Source organism: Mobula birostris, chromosome 8, assembly GCF_030028105.1.
Source record: "Mobula birostris isolate sMobBir1 chromosome 8, sMobBir1.hap1, whole genome shotgun sequence".
Taxonomy (NCBI): domain Eukaryota; kingdom Metazoa; phylum Chordata; class Chondrichthyes; order Myliobatiformes; family Myliobatidae; genus Mobula; species Mobula birostris.
Window position 1 is genome coordinate 149390468 of NC_092377.1, and position 17186 is coordinate 149407653.

At 43.8% G+C, this 17186-nt stretch overlaps 1 protein-coding gene across 1 annotated transcript in view; it reads right to left on the minus strand.

Moving 5' to 3' along the window:
* Positions 1–10567: 10567 nt before the first annotated feature.
* LOC140201831 (solute carrier family 23 member 2-like) overlaps positions 10568–17186 on the minus strand; it is a 116616-nt gene continuing 109997 nt past the window's right edge. Inside the window, exon 16 of the mRNA XM_072266539.1 lies at positions 10568–15693. Coding sequence (XP_072122640.1) covers positions 15464–15693 — 230 coding nt within the window. The 3' untranslated portion in view covers positions 10568–15463. The remainder of the gene's footprint in view (positions 15694–17186) is intronic.

Genomic DNA, 17186 nt, shown 5'->3' on the forward strand with positions numbered 1-17186 from the left:
TGTTCGCAAGAAAATTAATCTCGGGGTTGTATTGGTGACATATACCCACTTTGTTAACAAATTTATTTTGAACTTTTGAACTTTGTAGGGATCCTTTATCTTTGTGGATCGTGAATACAAGGTCCACCCTTTCACCAGCCTCAATCTACCAGTCAACCACATCTTCGAGCTCAGCCTCTGAGTGTGCACAGATACACTGTCCTGATTCTACAGCTCCAACACCAAGGTTCATCATAGCCTTGGTTATGGAACATCAATGCCAGAGACTGAAGTTTTTCGCTCTAGTTGTGAAGGTTGGTTCCATTCCTGCCTGTAGTTTGGTGGAGGTGAGATTCAAGACGGACTGAGAAGAGTGTTAAAGAAATCTTGTTTGACACCAGCCTTCACAGAGGTAGGATCTTCTGTAAACTCATTGGTTAGTATCTTGGCCTTCATGCCTCATTTGTCACGTAGTAACCATAAGGTGAACATGAACTTCTGTTGGCGGGCGGCCATATTTTAGGAGGATCCTCCACATCTCCCACCACCCCAACTCATCCTCTACCTGACCAATAGAATCAAACCTTTTGGAGAAGTGGACAAAGGCTATGCATTGGGGTTGTTGCACAGTGATGATGATCTTTTATAAATGAATGGAATCCACACTGTGATTTGGGGAGCAGTTCTTTAGCCACTGGAGGATACAGGAGACAGGGACCCTGTTGGCAACTTGCCCTGTGGCAGTCAGCAAAGAGATCCCTATTCAGTTATCACAGTCAGATTGGTCTTCTGCCTTGAAGATGGGCACGATGACAGCATTATCTGCACTATTACAGTGAATATAATAGATTATATTTTAATATGAGTAGAGTATTCTGAATAGTGCAAACATTTTTACACGGTGACTGGTATCTGCTTGGAAAGCAGTGTCTGAGGTGGTGGTAGAGGAACATACGTTAGGGGCCTTTACAAGATTTTGAAATTGGCAAGATTTTGAAAGAAAAATGGAGGGCTATGTAAAAGGGAAGTGTTAGATTGATCTTAGAGTAGGTTAAGAGGTCAGCACAATATTGTGGGTCAAGTCACCTTACTGTACTGCTCTATGTCAATCATGCTGCAATATAGAAAATAACAATTTCAGATGACACCCATTCTGTGTTTTCATTAAAATGGGCCAGACTGCACTGCTATAACGTTAACACAGCTCACAAAACTCTTCTGAGGTTGCAAGACCCAGACCCAGCTCCAGCCCCTGTGGCTTTCTGCGAGAGACAGATCCACTCACTGCAAGCAACTCAGTCCAGTTGCTACTATCACAAGATAAAAGGTTAAGCAGTGATGGTTTCCTGCCACCAAACCTATCTCTTCAGAAACTCCAAACTCTAAAACTTGTGGTTATATGTGAGCGTAGGTTGTGTGCAATACAGTCCCTTGGAGGTCTGATTCTGGGGAATGCGGTATTAAATAACAAGCAGTGACCTCCTTAATGCATCAGTGATAATGAGGGCATTTCACAGGCAACATCACTGACATCAAATAAGAACATAAGAAACAGGAGTAGGAGTAGGCCATCTGGCCCGTTGAGCCTGCTCCGCCATTCAATAAGATCATGGCTGATCTGGCCATGGACTCATCTCCACCTACCTGCCTTTTCCCCATAATCCTTAATTCCCCTACTATGCAAAAATCTATCCAAACTTGTCTTAAATTTATTTACTGAGGTAGCCTCCACTGTTTCATTGCAGTGGTGAATTGACAGATTCGCCACTCTCTGAGAAAAGCAGTCTCATCTCAGTCCGCCTTGAATCTCACCTCCACCAAACTACAGTCCTTATCTCTGACCTAAATGAACCTGGGAGGGAACTTTTCCCACTAAGAGGGTGATGTGAGTGGGGAACAAGCTGCCAGCTGAAGTAGTGGATGTAGGTTCGAGTGCAATATTTAGGTTAAGTTTGGACAGGTACATGGATGGGAGGGCTATGGTCAGGTACAGTTCAAGAGAACTAGGCAGAGTATTGGTTTGGCGCAGACTAGATGGGCTGAATGGCCTTTCTGTGCTGCAGTGCTCTATGACTATATACCTTCAGCTTGAGATGTGCAACTTGGGGGCTGGGGAAATCTACAGGTGGTGCTGTTATCATGCCAATGATGGTGTTCACAACAGATATTGTGAATTAAGGAGATGCTGTCGGAGGACCGTTGGTGTGTAAGGTGGGACAGTGGTAGAGCAAGTAGAGCCACCAACTCATAACTCCAGTGTTCTGGGGTTCAACGTTGACCTTTGGTGCTGAGCGTGTCCATTTTGCACATTTTATCTGTGATTGTGTGTCAGAGCTGCCCTTACCCAGTTCACACTCTTGTCACACTCCTGCCTCGTACCTTCCAGATGATGGATTCAGGAGGTAAGTCACTTACTACAGTATACCTCATCTCTGACCTGCCTTTGCATCCAGAATGTTTATGTGGCTGCTCCCGTTTAGTTTTCTGTTTAGACGTTGTCCCCAAGGATATTGAAGATGGGGAACCTGATGATAGAAATGCCATTGAATATCAAGACTTTGACAAACTTCTGTATATACACTGTGGAGGGTATCCTGACTGGTTGCATCATGGCTTGGTATGGAAACACCAATACCCAGGAACAGAAACATCTACAAAAAATGGTGGATACATCCCACTCCATCACAGGCAAAGCCCTCCGCACCATAGAGCATGTCTATAATGAGCACTGCCACTGGAAAGCAGCATCCACCATCAAGATCCCCCACCATCCAGGGCATGTTCCCTTCTTGCTACTACCATCAGATGGAGTACAGGAGCCTCAAGCTCCACACCACCAGGTTCAGGAACAGTTATTACCCCACAATCATCATGCTCCTGAATAAGTCACACACCTCAAGACTGAACTGACCTAACAACCTATCGACTCAGATGACTGACTTCCAACAAGTGCAACTATCGCCCTTTGTGCAAGGTGAGACTCCTTAATGCCCATTGAATTCAGTTTTGCCGTTCACTGTATTTGCCCTGATGCTACATTCAGAGCCCTTGAATATTCTGAAGGCAGAGGTGAATGGAGGTTTGATAAGTATGGGGGGGTGGGGGGGGGGAATACCTTGGATATACAGGAATGTAGTGTTGAAGTTACAATCAGATTGGCCATTAAATGCTGGAGCAGGCTTGAGGGGCCATGTGGCGTAAACCTCCTCTGAATTTGTATGTTTGTTTTCATTTCCACTCAGCTCCAAACATCATCTCAACCTTGGTCCAAACATGTCCAATGTGCTTCAAACTCCAGAGATGAGATGTGAGTGATTGCCTTTACCATCCCAGTAACACTTTCCAATGTCCTGTGAGGAAGTGTTCCGAAGATGAATGACTCCCACCCTGCCAAGTTGAAACCTTGCATTCAAACAGCCACCCCTATTTCTGGATTCTCCCAAAAGAGGAAGCACTCTTTCCATATCAATCCTGTTAAGACCCTTTAAGATAGTACATGGTTCAATCACTCTCATAACCATTATGGAATATGATCGTAGCATTTCCATCTCTTATTCCAGGCATTAATCTGGTAAACCTTCTCTGAGCTACATCAAATGCATTAACTTATTATTGTAATAAAAATAACCAATAATACTCCAGACCTGGTGTTACCAGTGCCCTATATCTGAAGCAATGCCTCAGCACTTGCTTTACCTGCATGTTATAATCCCTTGTGGATCATACAGTAGGAAGTCCAGATCTTTCCGCTTCTTAGAGCTTGACAACCTCTCACCAATATGCTTCTTTCTTTTAATGCCAAAATGAGCGATTTCATAGTATCTCACATCTGTCATTTCTTTGATCACTCACTTCACCTATCTAGATCCCTTTGTAGTTTCCTCATAAAGTCTTCACAATTTATGTTCCTTTCTTTGTGTCATCTGCAGATTTAGCAACTATACCTTTGATCTCCTCATCCAAAGTTAAAAGTTCAAAGTAAATTTATTATCAAAGTACATACAGTATTTGTCACCATATACTACCATGAGATTCATTTTCTTGCAGGAAAAGTACATTTATTATCAAAGTATGTATACTATATACAACCTTGAGGTTTGTCTCTTTACAGGCAGTAAGAAAACAAAGGAAACTGAATAGAACCCCCTAAAAGAAAAAAAACTATCATTCACAAAAGTGAGTCCACAGCCACGAAACACTTGGCCTTTTCTCCGTGGAGCGACAGAGGATGAGAGGTAACCTGATAGAGGTGCATAAGATGATGAGAGGCATTGATCTTGTGGATAATCAGAGGCTTTTTCCCAGGGCTGAAATGGCTAACATGAAGGGGCAGTTTTAAGGTGATTGGATGTAGATACAGAGAAGATGTCAGCGGTAAGTTTTTTTAACAGAGAGTGGTGAGTGCGTGGAATGGGCTGCCAGCGACAGTGGTGGAGGTGGATACAATAGGCTCTTTTAAGAGACTCCTGGATAGGTACATGGAGCTTAGAAAAATAGAGGGCTATGGGTAACTGCAGATAATTTCTGAAGTAAGTACAGCATTATGGGCCAAAGGGCCTGTATTGTGCTGTAGGTTTTCTCTGTTCTGTGGTTCTAACCAGTCACAGCCAAGCCAGGAGCCAGTTAGTTGTAGGCCACAGTCTCAATTCAGCACAAAGTCAGCATGGTTTCTTTCAGGGAAAATCCTGCCCGATGAACCTGTTGGAATTCTTTGAGGAGATTACAAGTAAGATAGATAAAGGGGATGCAGTGGATGTTGTATATTTGGACTTACAGAAGGCCTTTGATAAGGTGCCACACATGAGGCTGCTTACCAAGTTAACAGCCCATAGTATAACAGGAAAGTTACTAACATGATTAGAGCATTGGCTGATTGGTAGGAGGCAGTGAGTGGGAATAAAAGGATCTTTTTCTGGTTGGCTGCCAGTGACCAGTGGTGTTCCACGGGGTTGGTGTTCGGACTACTTCTTTTTATGCACCATATAAATGATTTAGATGATGGAATAGATGGCTTTGTTGCCAATTTGCAGATGATACAAAAATTGGTAGAGGAACAGGTAGTGTTGAGGAAACAGGTAGGATGCAGAAGGACTTAGATAGATTCAGAGAATGGCAAGAAAGTGGGAGATGAAATACAATGTTGGAAAATGCATGGTCATGCACTTTGGTAGTAGAAATAAATGTGCGGACTATTTTCTAAATGGGGCGAAAATTCAGGAATCTGAGATGCAGAGGGACTTGGGAGTCCTTGTGCAGAACACCCTGAAGATAAACTTGCAGGTTGAGTCAGTGATGAGGAAGGCAAATGCCATGTTAGCATTCATTTCAAGAGGTCTAGAATACAAGAGCAAGGATGTGATGCTGAGGCCTCACCTTGAGTATTGCGAACAGTTTTGGACCCCTCATCTTAGAAAAGATATGCTGGCATTGGAGAGGGTCCAGAGGAGGTTCACAAGGATGATTCCAGGAATGAAAGAGTTAACACATGAAGAACATTTGATGGCTCTGGGTCTGTACTCACTGGAATTCAGAAGGATGAGGGGGGGATCTCATTGAAACCTTTCGAATGTTGAAAGGCCTAAACAGAGTAGATGTGGAAAGAATGTTTCCCATGGTGGGAGAGTCTAGGTTAAGAGGGCACAGCCTCAGGATAGAGGCCAGGTCATTGGGTGCGTTTAAGGCAGAGATTGATGGGTTCTTGATTGGATATGGCGTCAAAGGTTACAGGGAGACAGCCGGGAACTGGGTTTGAGGAGGAGGTAGGAAAAAAGGATCGGCAATTTTTGAATGGTGGAGCAGACTCGATGGGCCAGATGACCTAATTCTGCTCCTGTGTCTTATGGTCTAAACAATAGCGAGATGAGTAAACAATATTAAGACAAGGCAATTGCAGTAGAACAAAGGAATGAAGGAACTACTACATACAAACTGATTCTGCATCCAATTCACTGTAAATTGAGATCAATCCCTGCGACATACCATTCTTTGCACCTCATCAGCTCAATTTCCTGTTAGACAGCCAAGTTTCTATCCGTATGCATAAATGTTACCTCCTGAACCACGAGATTTCCATTGCTTTGGAGGCTTTGATTCAAGATTTTATCGATGTGTAACATCTTGGCTGTGAACCAATGACACCTCTTATCACCATGCCAGTGATTAAGAGTAGAGCAATAGCTAAATTGGGTTTGCTCTGCCTTCTCTATGCAAGCCATATCTGGGCATTTTCCACTCTGTTAGGCAGATGGTAGCATTGTAATTGCACTAAAACAGCTTCGCTAGATAAAATGATACATGGCTGAAGCAGTAGGTTTAAAGGAACGTCATATCATCAAAAACCATGGTAAACTTCTATAGATGTGTGCTGACTGGCTGCACTACGGCCTGGTGTGGGAACACCAATACCTTTGAGCGAAAAATCCTACAAAGGGTAGTGAATCGGCCCAGTACATCAAGGGTAAAACCCTCCCAATTATTGAGCACATCTACATGAAACGTCACCGTAGAAAAGCAGCATCTATCATCAAAGATCACCATCACCCAGACCATGCTGTTTTCTCACTGCTGCCATCAGGTAGAAGGTACAGGTGCCTCAGGAATCACACCACAAAGTTCAAGAACAGTTCAGACACCAGGCTCTTGAACAAAAGTGGATAACTACATTCTTTTATTTTGTTATTTCTTGCTCAATATTTATTATTTATTATCTGCATTTGCACAGTTTGTTTACAGTTTACAGTTACCATTCTATAGATTTGCTAAGTACGCCCACAGAAAAAAGAATCTCAGGGTTATTTGTGGTGACATGTATAGTGTAGCTGTAACTAACACCAGCTCATTTCAGGGAGCAAGAGATCCAAATGGTAAGAGTTTATAATTCTTGGAAGTTCATCAAATGCAATTCATTCTTCTTTGGTCTTGTGAATGTCTCCCTCCCCCACCCCACTTTGGATCATTCACTTTCTGGCAGGCTGCATCATTGTCTGGTTATGGGGGGGGGGGGCGCGGGAGCTACTGCACAGGACCGAAAGAAGCTACAGAAAATGTTAAAATTAGTCAGCTTGGGTTCCAGCCTCCGTGGTGTCCAAGACATCTTCAAGGAGCGGTGCCTCAGAAAGGTGGTGTCCATTATTAAGGAGCCCCCCTCACCCAAGGCATGCCCTCTTCTCATTGTTACCATCAGGAAGGAAGTACAGAAGTCTGAAGGCACACACTCAATGATTCAGGAACAGCCTCTCCCCTTCTGCCATACGATTCCGAAATGGACATTGAACCCATGAACACTATCTCACCCTTTTAAAAAATATTATCTGTTTTGCACTATTTTTAATCTAACTATTTAATATACACACTTATGTATATATGTGTGTGCATCATTATATTTACTATAATTGATTTATTTTTTTCTTTCTATATTATCATGTATTGTATTGTACTGCTGCTGCTAAGTTAACAAATTTCATAACACATGCAGGTGATAATAAATCTGACTCTGATTCTGATTAACAACCTCATTGAGCATATCAACATTGGCAAAAAAATATCCTTTGTGTTCTGACAGTGCTGAACTCCACCAGGTCAATGTTCCAAGGTCCTCTGCACCTTTTGGAAGGACACAGGGGTGGGAAGAAACCCTACCTGCTTCAGACCTGGCCTTCCTGAGACATTGCTTCTTTCAGAAGGAGTTAGTCACTAGTAAATTTCCCTGTCTACTTCAGTACAGTTTCATTCAGCTTTCAGAACGGGGAGGGTGACCTCACTTTCAGTGGGTGATGCAACAGCCAGGAGCAGGAGATGGGTGGCTTTACTGACCCCCTGGCCTCAGCGGGCAGCACTTTCATCCTGGGAGCCAGGCAAGTCATCAGATAAGGTCCCAGACCAGGGTGAAGTGATTATTTAAGGGATTACACCCTGCCCTGTGTTGTTATGTTTCTGTCCACGGGCAAGTTCAACTTGCAATGTCATCACAGCAGTGACTGGGATGGGAGAGATGTCTTTGTAAACGCGGCAACCCTCGGGAATAAAGCAGGTGAATAAGAAAAGGGGATTCAAAACAGCTGTTTTTTTTTTGACGATTCCATGAACGTCCCATCAATACTGAATAAAGCTGGGGAGGAATAACCGACATCATCATCATTACAAGAGAACAGCTAAGCAGACTAATGCGGCCAAAGGCTGAGCATTCTTATCAACCAGACGGCATACATTGCTTGAACTAAAAGAGGTACAAAGATCGTGGCTGCATTAGCCAAACATCATATCTGTGGAAGTGCCAACAGCTTGGAAAACTGCCAAGGCACCTACCTCTATGCATTAAAAAAAGGAAGGCCGAAAGGAGATGTCTAGCCCAACAGCTATTGTTGGAAAAATGCTAGAATTCATTACTAAGCAAGCAATAAAAGCATATTTTGAACTTCAAATGTTCAACTAAACAGATGATTTCATGAAGGGGAAATTGAGGAGTACTTTTGCTTAAGGAAATCTCGACCACTGTGGATGGAGGTAAACTGGTAAATATTTCATATTTGAACTTCCCAGATGGGACTCTACAATGTGGGTCATAAAACGTTAAGTCTGAAGATCCAATGGATCGGAAGGTAATATAACATCATAGACATTGAATTGGACATCAGGCAGGAAGCAGTGAGTAGAGCTGAGAGGCAGCCTATGACCAGTGGAATAAAACAGAAATCTGTACTGAGACCACAGCTCTTTACGTTAAATATATTAATGATATGAACCAAGCAAATGTATGGCAGCGATACTTGCAAACTCAAAAATAGGTGTGAAGGTAAGATGTAAGGGTGTAAAGAGTTTCCCAAGATAAGTAAGCAGGCAATTGGAGTATGTGAAAATATGAAGTTACGTTTTTTGAAAGGAGGAATGCAAGGACATCATTTAAATTGACAGAAATTGCCAAAAGCCATGAGTAAAGGTGCAGTGGCTCAAAAAGGGGGCGTCCATCATTAGGGATCCCCATCACCCAGGATATGCCCTATTCTCATTTCTACTATCAGGAAGGAGGTACGAAAGCATACACTTAACGACGCAAGAATAGCTTTTTCCAACCTATCATCCGATTTCTGAATGGACATTGAACCTGTGAACACCACCTCACTACTTTTTTTAAAAATTCCAATATTTTTGCACTACATATTTAACAATAGATAAGCATACTTCGTGTAATTGACTGTTAAAAAATTATGTATTGCATTGTACTGCTGCCACAAAGTTAACAAATTTCACGACGTATGCCAGTGATATTAAACAATTCTGATTCTGAAAGCCCCAGCACAAACAGGTTGGCTGCCTATAACATGAACAAAGCACTTGCACAACAGGGAAGACCGAGGGAATATTGGACCTTATTTCAAGGGGGTTGGAACATTAAAAAAAGAGAATTTTTATTACCAACGTTACAAGGCATCTGCGAGATGGCATCTATGTCATTGTGAACTGCTTTGATCTGCCAGTTTATGGGAAGATATTATTTCATCAGATGTAATCTGATGAAGTCACTAGGAATGATCTCAGGTATGGAGTTGTCCTAAGATGCAAGGTTAAACAGGTTGGGATTTCTCTCATTGGAGAAGGAGAAGCCCGTACTGAAACTTGTCAGATTCTTAGCGAGTGAGAGAGTGTAAATGCTAGAATGATTTTTTTTCTCAAAGAATACGCAGAAGCAAAGGCAAGGACTCAGAATAAGGTGGCAGTCTATTCTTTTCAAAGGCTGTGAGCCTTTGTAACTCCTTACTACAGAGAATCCATGTGCACATTTAAAGTTGAGAGGATGCTCATGGTCTTGTGCTGCTGGAGCCCATTCACTTCAAGGTTCACATGCTGTGTGTTTCGAGATGTTCTTCTGCACACCATTGCTGTAACCCATGTTTTTTTGAGATACCGTTGCCTTCCCATCAGCTTGAACCAGTCTGGCCAATCCCCTCTGACCTTTCTCAATAACAGCGTGTTTTTGCCCACGGAACTTCCGCTTACTGGATTTTTTTCTTTTGTTTTTCACACCATTCTCTACAAGCTCGAGAGCAGGGGTCCCCAGCCTGGGGTCCTCAGAACTCATGCCTAATGGTATTGCTCCATCATAAAAAAGGTTAGGAAAATCCCAGCAGATCAGCAGTTTGAGATATTCAAACCACCCTGTCTATCACCAACAATCATTTCACAGTCAAAGTCACTCAGATCACATTTCTCCCCCCCATTCTGATGTCTGGTCAGAACAACTGAACCTCTTGACCTTGTCTAGTTGCTGCCACGTGATTGGCTGATTAGATATTTGCATTAATGAGCAGGTGCACAGGTGTACCTGATAAAGCGGCTACCGAGTGTAGATTTCAAATCACTAAGGTAATGGAGGGTTATAGAAAGAAACGGCAGGAAAATTGACTCGAGAAAATCCTGATCCAACTTAATGATACAGAAGACTTAGGGGCTTAAACGCCCACACCTTATGGAACCATCCCTAATAAGATATCCCCCACCCTCTCCATATGGTGCCCTGCACTGGAGAGAACTGGCAGGAGTTAACCAATAGTACCAATGAAAGACAGGAAATAAAATGCGGAAAGGAAGTAGCTTCATTGCTAAGTTCTTCTTTTAATTATTGAACCAACTTGGAATGAGATCAACAGATACGATGTTACAATAGCCTGTGAAATTCTTGCAAAGAGATCACAGGTATTTAAATAGATTTGACACATATTCATGACGCAACATTAGAAAAATACACCTGAAATTTATCTGCATTTCTATGTGCTGATATTGCACAGGGTTACAAAACAAAAGCACAAATTATCTTGTTAGCAGACAGGCAGCAACAGAGCAATCTTTAACCAACCCTTGCAGCTTTTGAGACAACACAAGGCGCAACTATATCCACCTGGATTGAAACTAAACACTGCAAAAGTGGGTGCCTGAAACTGACAGCTTTCCTGCCAGTGGGTAGCAAACAGGACAGGGGAAGGGTACCATTTTATGCCTGCCTTTCTTTCTTTACTCTCAAGCAACGCTTGAGAAGCGTGGAATAGACAGAATGATGAGCGGTGAGTGGAGCATTAAAACAAAATACTGTCCACAAACAGGCCAAGAATACTTGGGCCTGTTTAACACAACTACCCCCCCCCACCCCCAGGCCAGGTTTTGTTTCCCATGAATGACAGAATGCTGACTCTCAGTGGGGCTGCTTCCACACCCAGTGCCAGGCCTCAGCTCAGTGCCTGCACCCCACCGCCACCTTGCGATCCAGTTGCAAAGTGGGAACCCCAGGGCCACACTGTGACCTTGCCTAAGCAAACCACAGCAATGGTCACAAAGGAAGGAACCCCAAGAAGATACTAAACAAATCACCAAACAACTTAAGAATTACTTCTGCTAGCTGGGCACACAAATACTGACCTCAGCTGGGTTGAGTGGAATTGGTGCAAGTGTGATATTGTGAGGCTGGGAAAGGCCTTTGCTCAGCCTTGGGTCAAAATTCGATAGCATGTTGCTGGGATAGTGCCTCCCTAATACATTTAACTGTAGAACAGAACACATGACAGCATTGTCTCAAAACTGATGCACGCTGTCAGCCACTCAATGAGGACCCATCTCCCCAGGGAAACACTTTATTCTTCTTTATGCCCTCGAAGATGTCAGCTTCAGAGGCTACACAGGACCACGGTAGGCCGGGAAAGGTACGGCCAGGGAATAATGCAGAACAATCAATGGTTCTGGTAGCATGGGCCTGTTGTGTAACTTCAATGTTGTAAGTCCCATGCTGTCCCCTGACCAACGCTTGCCAGCAGGAACAAACTCAACGGGAGTACAGCATACACTTGCTGCCAGTGAAACGCTCTCAATTTACACAAACCAAACCAATATCAGAGCATGAAATACCCCAATAACCCCAACCCACATTTCCCCTAGCAGCATGGTAACATTAACTGAAAAGTTAAAAAAAAATACCCACAGGTTTATATATATATATTTATAGACATATATTATTTACATACTTAACGAAAGCCTGGACTAACTGTGCAAAGCTACAGTCTAGATGGTAAAGCAACCTGAAACTGAGTTCCAGCATCCAGGGTCAGCCCACCCCTGAAACACTGAGTGGTGCAGCAATGAACCTTTGGGAATTTCCTCCACATCCATCACTGGGGACACTGATCCAACCTGCTTGTTACTGGGTCACAAACTGTCCCACCTATCCTCTGAAACGTTTCAATCCCTGACCCACAGATACACTGGGTCCCCTTGTAGTGAATCCTCTGCAAGTGTTATCTGTGTTGACCAATCAATAATCACTCCCCTGGCTCCTACACTACAACAGTCGCCACAGTATACAGACCAATGCCTCCGACCAAACACTCCCAAAGGTGAGAAACGTGTTACAGGGATGAAACCCTTACTTTTGTGAATATTTTCATTTCATAACTGTGGGCACTGGTTTGCTTCCCAGAGGGACTTCATGTGAGATTCCTCCTAGCGGAGTCCTTCCACAGCAGAAGGCATCACACCATGCTGAATCCTAATCAATCCGAGCCAGGGTATGGCACGTCACTGGACAAAGTGGTGGCTTCAGATGCCTTTTGTTTTCCTGCAATCCGATGGAGTAATCAGTGCTCCCTAATCAACGATGCCTCTGAGGCTCAATAACACTTGGGAACGTTCCTTGAAGGGAGCATTCCACAGCATTGAAAATCTATGTCAGGTGGCTAAGAAGGCATGTATTTCAAAAGTACATATGGATAATAAGCACTAGTGTTAAGACACTCCAAAGCACCCCCACATAGGGCTGCAATGAGTCTTCAGAGCTGCACAACAATCTCCAAATTGCATGTTGTGCAAGTCCTACTGTATCACAGTTTGCATCAGGGCTAAAGCTCCAACATCTGTGCAGGTGTGTGTGTGTGTGTGTGTGTGTGTGTGTGTGTGTGTGTGTGTGTGTGTGTGTGTGTGTGTGTGTGTGTGTGTGTGTGTGTGTGTGTGTGTCACTCTCTCTCTCTCTTCCAACACCACTTATGTCATTTTCTGAAGATTAACTTTACATGGAGAACAGCCCTCTCCAAACATCACTCTGTCATGTCCATCTTGATAAGTATTGGCCTCGCTCTCCAAATCTCTCAGCCAACAAGGCATTAAGAAGGGAGGTCCCAAAGGGCAGAACTTGGGAGATGTTTTCAGTTTGCCGCAAATCAGCTGGTCCAAGAGTCCCTGCCCAATGGCTAACTGGTGACAGGCAAGATTCTGGTTAAAGAGATGAGAAAGGACACGAGGCAAATAAATGTAGCTAGTGCAGCAGCCTTGCCACAGTGATTCCCCACCTTCTGGAATCTTACCCAGCTTCCTAGGGATGCTAGAATAGCATAGAAAAAGCAGTAAAGGTATTACATGTATGCCTGGAGGGTGAGTCAACATCAGCAGGATCAACCCACTAGGCCCAGGTGGGTGATCTAACATAGACGTAAACACTCCTATTGTTCTGCTTTCCCCCTCTGCCCCTCCACTCCATTGTGATTCAAATGATTATCAACTGAAAACTGACAACAGCCAATGTGAAGCACGAGAAGGAAGTTAAATGCCCTGCAGAGAGACCTGAATGGACTAGAGTGCAGGCGGATAAGCGTATTCAGCATGAAGTTGTGATGGGTGAGGCAAACCGACAGCAGACCCAATGCCCACAGTCTCACTTCTGACTGACTCAGCACTCATTCATACCACTGGCGAGGGGATGCAGAGGAAAGCAGCCAGAGCGATGGAAAGCATTTAAGCTCCAAGGAACAATGAGACAAAGCTTAAAACAGACTGTGGTGATGACTGAACAAGTACCTCACTGAGGTCAATCAAGATTCATGTGGATGAATTCTGATCAAGGCAAATACATGAATTAATAGAAGACAGATCCACAGAAAAATCCAGATATACCTTTTTTCTCAGAGGGGGAGGTGGAGAGTAGATAAAATCTTAAAACTGCCATGATAGTGTAGCAGTTAGTGCAACACTATTAAAGTTCACGGTGTTGAAATTCAGAGATTAATTCCAAAATCTTAAAACTGCCATGATAGTGTAGCAGTTAGTGCAACACTATTAAAGTTCACGGTGTTGAAATTCAGAGATTAATTCCAAAATCCTCTGTATTACCTGTAAATCCTCCCAATGGAATGTGGGAGGTTTCTCCGGGTGCTCCAGTTTCCTCCCACAATCCAAAGATGTAGCAGTTAGTAGGTTAATTGATCATTGTAAACTGTCCTGTGGTGAGGCTAGGGTTAATTCGGGGTGGTGGGGGGCAGGGTTGTTGGGTATCACAGCTCAAAAAACAGTAAGGGTCTATTCCACGCTCTGTCTCTAAATAAGTAAGCTGAATGTTCAGGGGTTTCAAAATGAAGAAATAAAGGCAGATTCTGCCAACCCGAAACAATATAAAGTACTGAAAATGGTCAATATACCAGATGGCACCTGCGGAAAAATAACCAGAGTAACACCAAGGGGTGGACAGAGCACAGAAAATGTCCATGACAGCACAATGAGTGAGAAGCTGAATGAGTTGCTCAGTGATGATCAGACCACTATTGCAGATTCCCTACCCTGACAGTATACGGTGGATCTTTGGACTTCACAGTGGATGCAACAATTTCAGATAACCAGCCCTTCCAGTTCGCTTGAAGTAGCCAGTACTTCTGTGATCCTGTTTTATATTTCCAGTATTTGCAGTGTTGCCCTCCAGTGTTTTCTAACTAACAGCTACAAAACCATGACCTCAACCACCACCTTCTGCGTTCACCCTTTGTTATATTTCCTCAGACAAGGCCCATCATATATCGCCACTGGCACCACCAATATTGATGCCGTTCAGTTTCTCTGCAACCTCACCCTGTCACTTTCCTAGCAGTGCCAGCATTTATTTGCAGATTGAGAGGTGGGTTAATAGCGAGGTGAAGTTCCAGGCTGTCTGAACAGACCTGTTGGGCTGAATGGCCTACAGTTATCCATGAGGTTTTCTCATATTAATGTGTCACTTTGCTACATCCAATGAGCATGTACGCCTTGCAACACATCCCGCCTGATTAAGTGCCCCAACCCTCTGCTCAACAGAAGGAAAACGGGTCACAGTGTCCAAGCAGCTTCCCAACACACTCCCCAAAACAGCTTTGGTAGCACAGACAAGAATGACTCAGATGAAGAGCAGATTTGTGACGACTCCTGACGAAGATATCAAACTGAAAACAGGTAAAAAATCTGCTCCCATCCCAATCAAAACCTCAAAAAGGCTTTTTTTTGTTTCTCAGGTATGTGTGTGATGTGTGTGTGTGTGTGTGTGTGTGTGTGTGTGTGTGTGACACAGAGTGTGTGTATACAGTGGATGGTTGAGGAGGGAGTGGAAGGGAGGTAGCGTGACACCACGCACCAGTCCTCTTTGTTGGGGACACATACACAACAGACGGGAAGAGCTCCTACAGCTACAGATGACAGTGCGGCTCTCTATATGCTATACCGTCGACTCTGGATCCTCATCTCGCCTCCGACAGCTCTCCTTCTCCCTGCACTGGTCCCACAGGTACCCAGTGAAGGTTGGGCTGATGGGCAGGTAGCTGAACAGTCTGTATTTCTTGAGATATTTCATGCCAAAGGGCAAGTTGTAGGTGTCTCTGCTGTCCAAGCACTTGGCCCCAGACACTCCAATCTTCCACTTGCGAAGACCCCTCTCCTCAGTGGTTCCTGCAACAAAAAAAAAACACAGGATAGAGATCAGTTGGAAGAAACTACATTTTTATAGCACCTTGAGCTTTGGAGTACTTCAGAATTTATTTCACATTATTGTGTGGCATGAGGTACGTACAACAAGCTCCAGATAACCACATATTGGACCTGTATTCACTGGAATTCAGAAGAATGAGGGGTGACCTCTTTGAAATCCAACAAACAGTGAAAGGCCTTGATAGAGTGGATGTGGAGAGGATGGGAGAGTCTATGACCAGAGGACATAGCCTCAGAATAGAGGGGTATCCTTTTAGAATGGAGATGAGGAGGGATTTCTTTAGCCAGAGAGTAGTGAATCTCTGTAATTCTTAGCCACAAGCAGCTGTGGTGGCCAAGTCTTTATGTATATTTAAGGCAGAGGTTGATAGATTCTTAACTGGTCAGGGCATGAAGGTTTACGGGGAGAAGGCATGAGACCGGCACTGAGAGGAAAATAGGATCAGCCATGACAAAATGGCAGAGCAGACTTTTTGGGCCAAATGGCCTAATTCTGCTCCTATATCTCATGGCCTTATAGATAACCTGCTCTTTAGTGATATTGAGTGATAACTTCATCAGGACACCTCTTAAAACACACTATGACATCGGATATGTCCACAATCAGGTAAGATCTTGATAGCTCAACCAGATTAAGGGACCTCTGAGAGTCTAGTACTTACTCAGTGGTGAAATCAGTGACAGGCAAACATTTTTTTTCCCCCAAATCTTATCAGCAGGGCGTGAACCTTATCACCTTCAGAGTTCAGGTTGAAAGTACAACCACTGGCTAACATGCACAGTTTCCCCACCCATGCTGAGTCAGTTTCATGGAATAAGAACAAGAAGGGCCTTTCTCCTTGTCCAAAGGTCCTTCCACTAAACCACTGACAGTGGAAAGGTTAAGTAGTTTCAAATTCCTGGGTGTCAACAACTCTGAAGATCTATCCTGGGCCCAACGTATTGATGCAATTATGAGTAAGGCAGATGAGTGGCTATACCTAATTAAGAGTTTGAGAGCACGTACTGGATTCCTGGAGTGTCACTGCAACTCCACTTTCACCTTTTGGTCCATAATCCTTGTAAACTGCAGTTCTACTGTAGATGTGAGGTGATTTGGTATAGCACCAAAGACTCTAGCAAATTTCTACAGATATACCCTGGAGAACCTTCTGATTGGTTGCATCACTGTCTGGTATGGAAGGGCCACTGCACAGGATCAGAAAAAGCTGCAGAAGGTTGTAAACTCAGCCAGCCCCGTCACAGGCACTAGCCTCCCCAGTATCCAGGATATCGTCAAAGGCGATGCCTCAAAAGGCCACATTATCATTAAGGACTCCATCACCCAGGACATGCCCTCTTTTTATTACTATGATCAGAGAGAAGGTACAGGAGCCTGAAGACGTACACTCAATGTTTTAGGAACAGCTTCTTCCCCTCTGCCATCAGATTTCTGAAGACAATTAACCCATGAA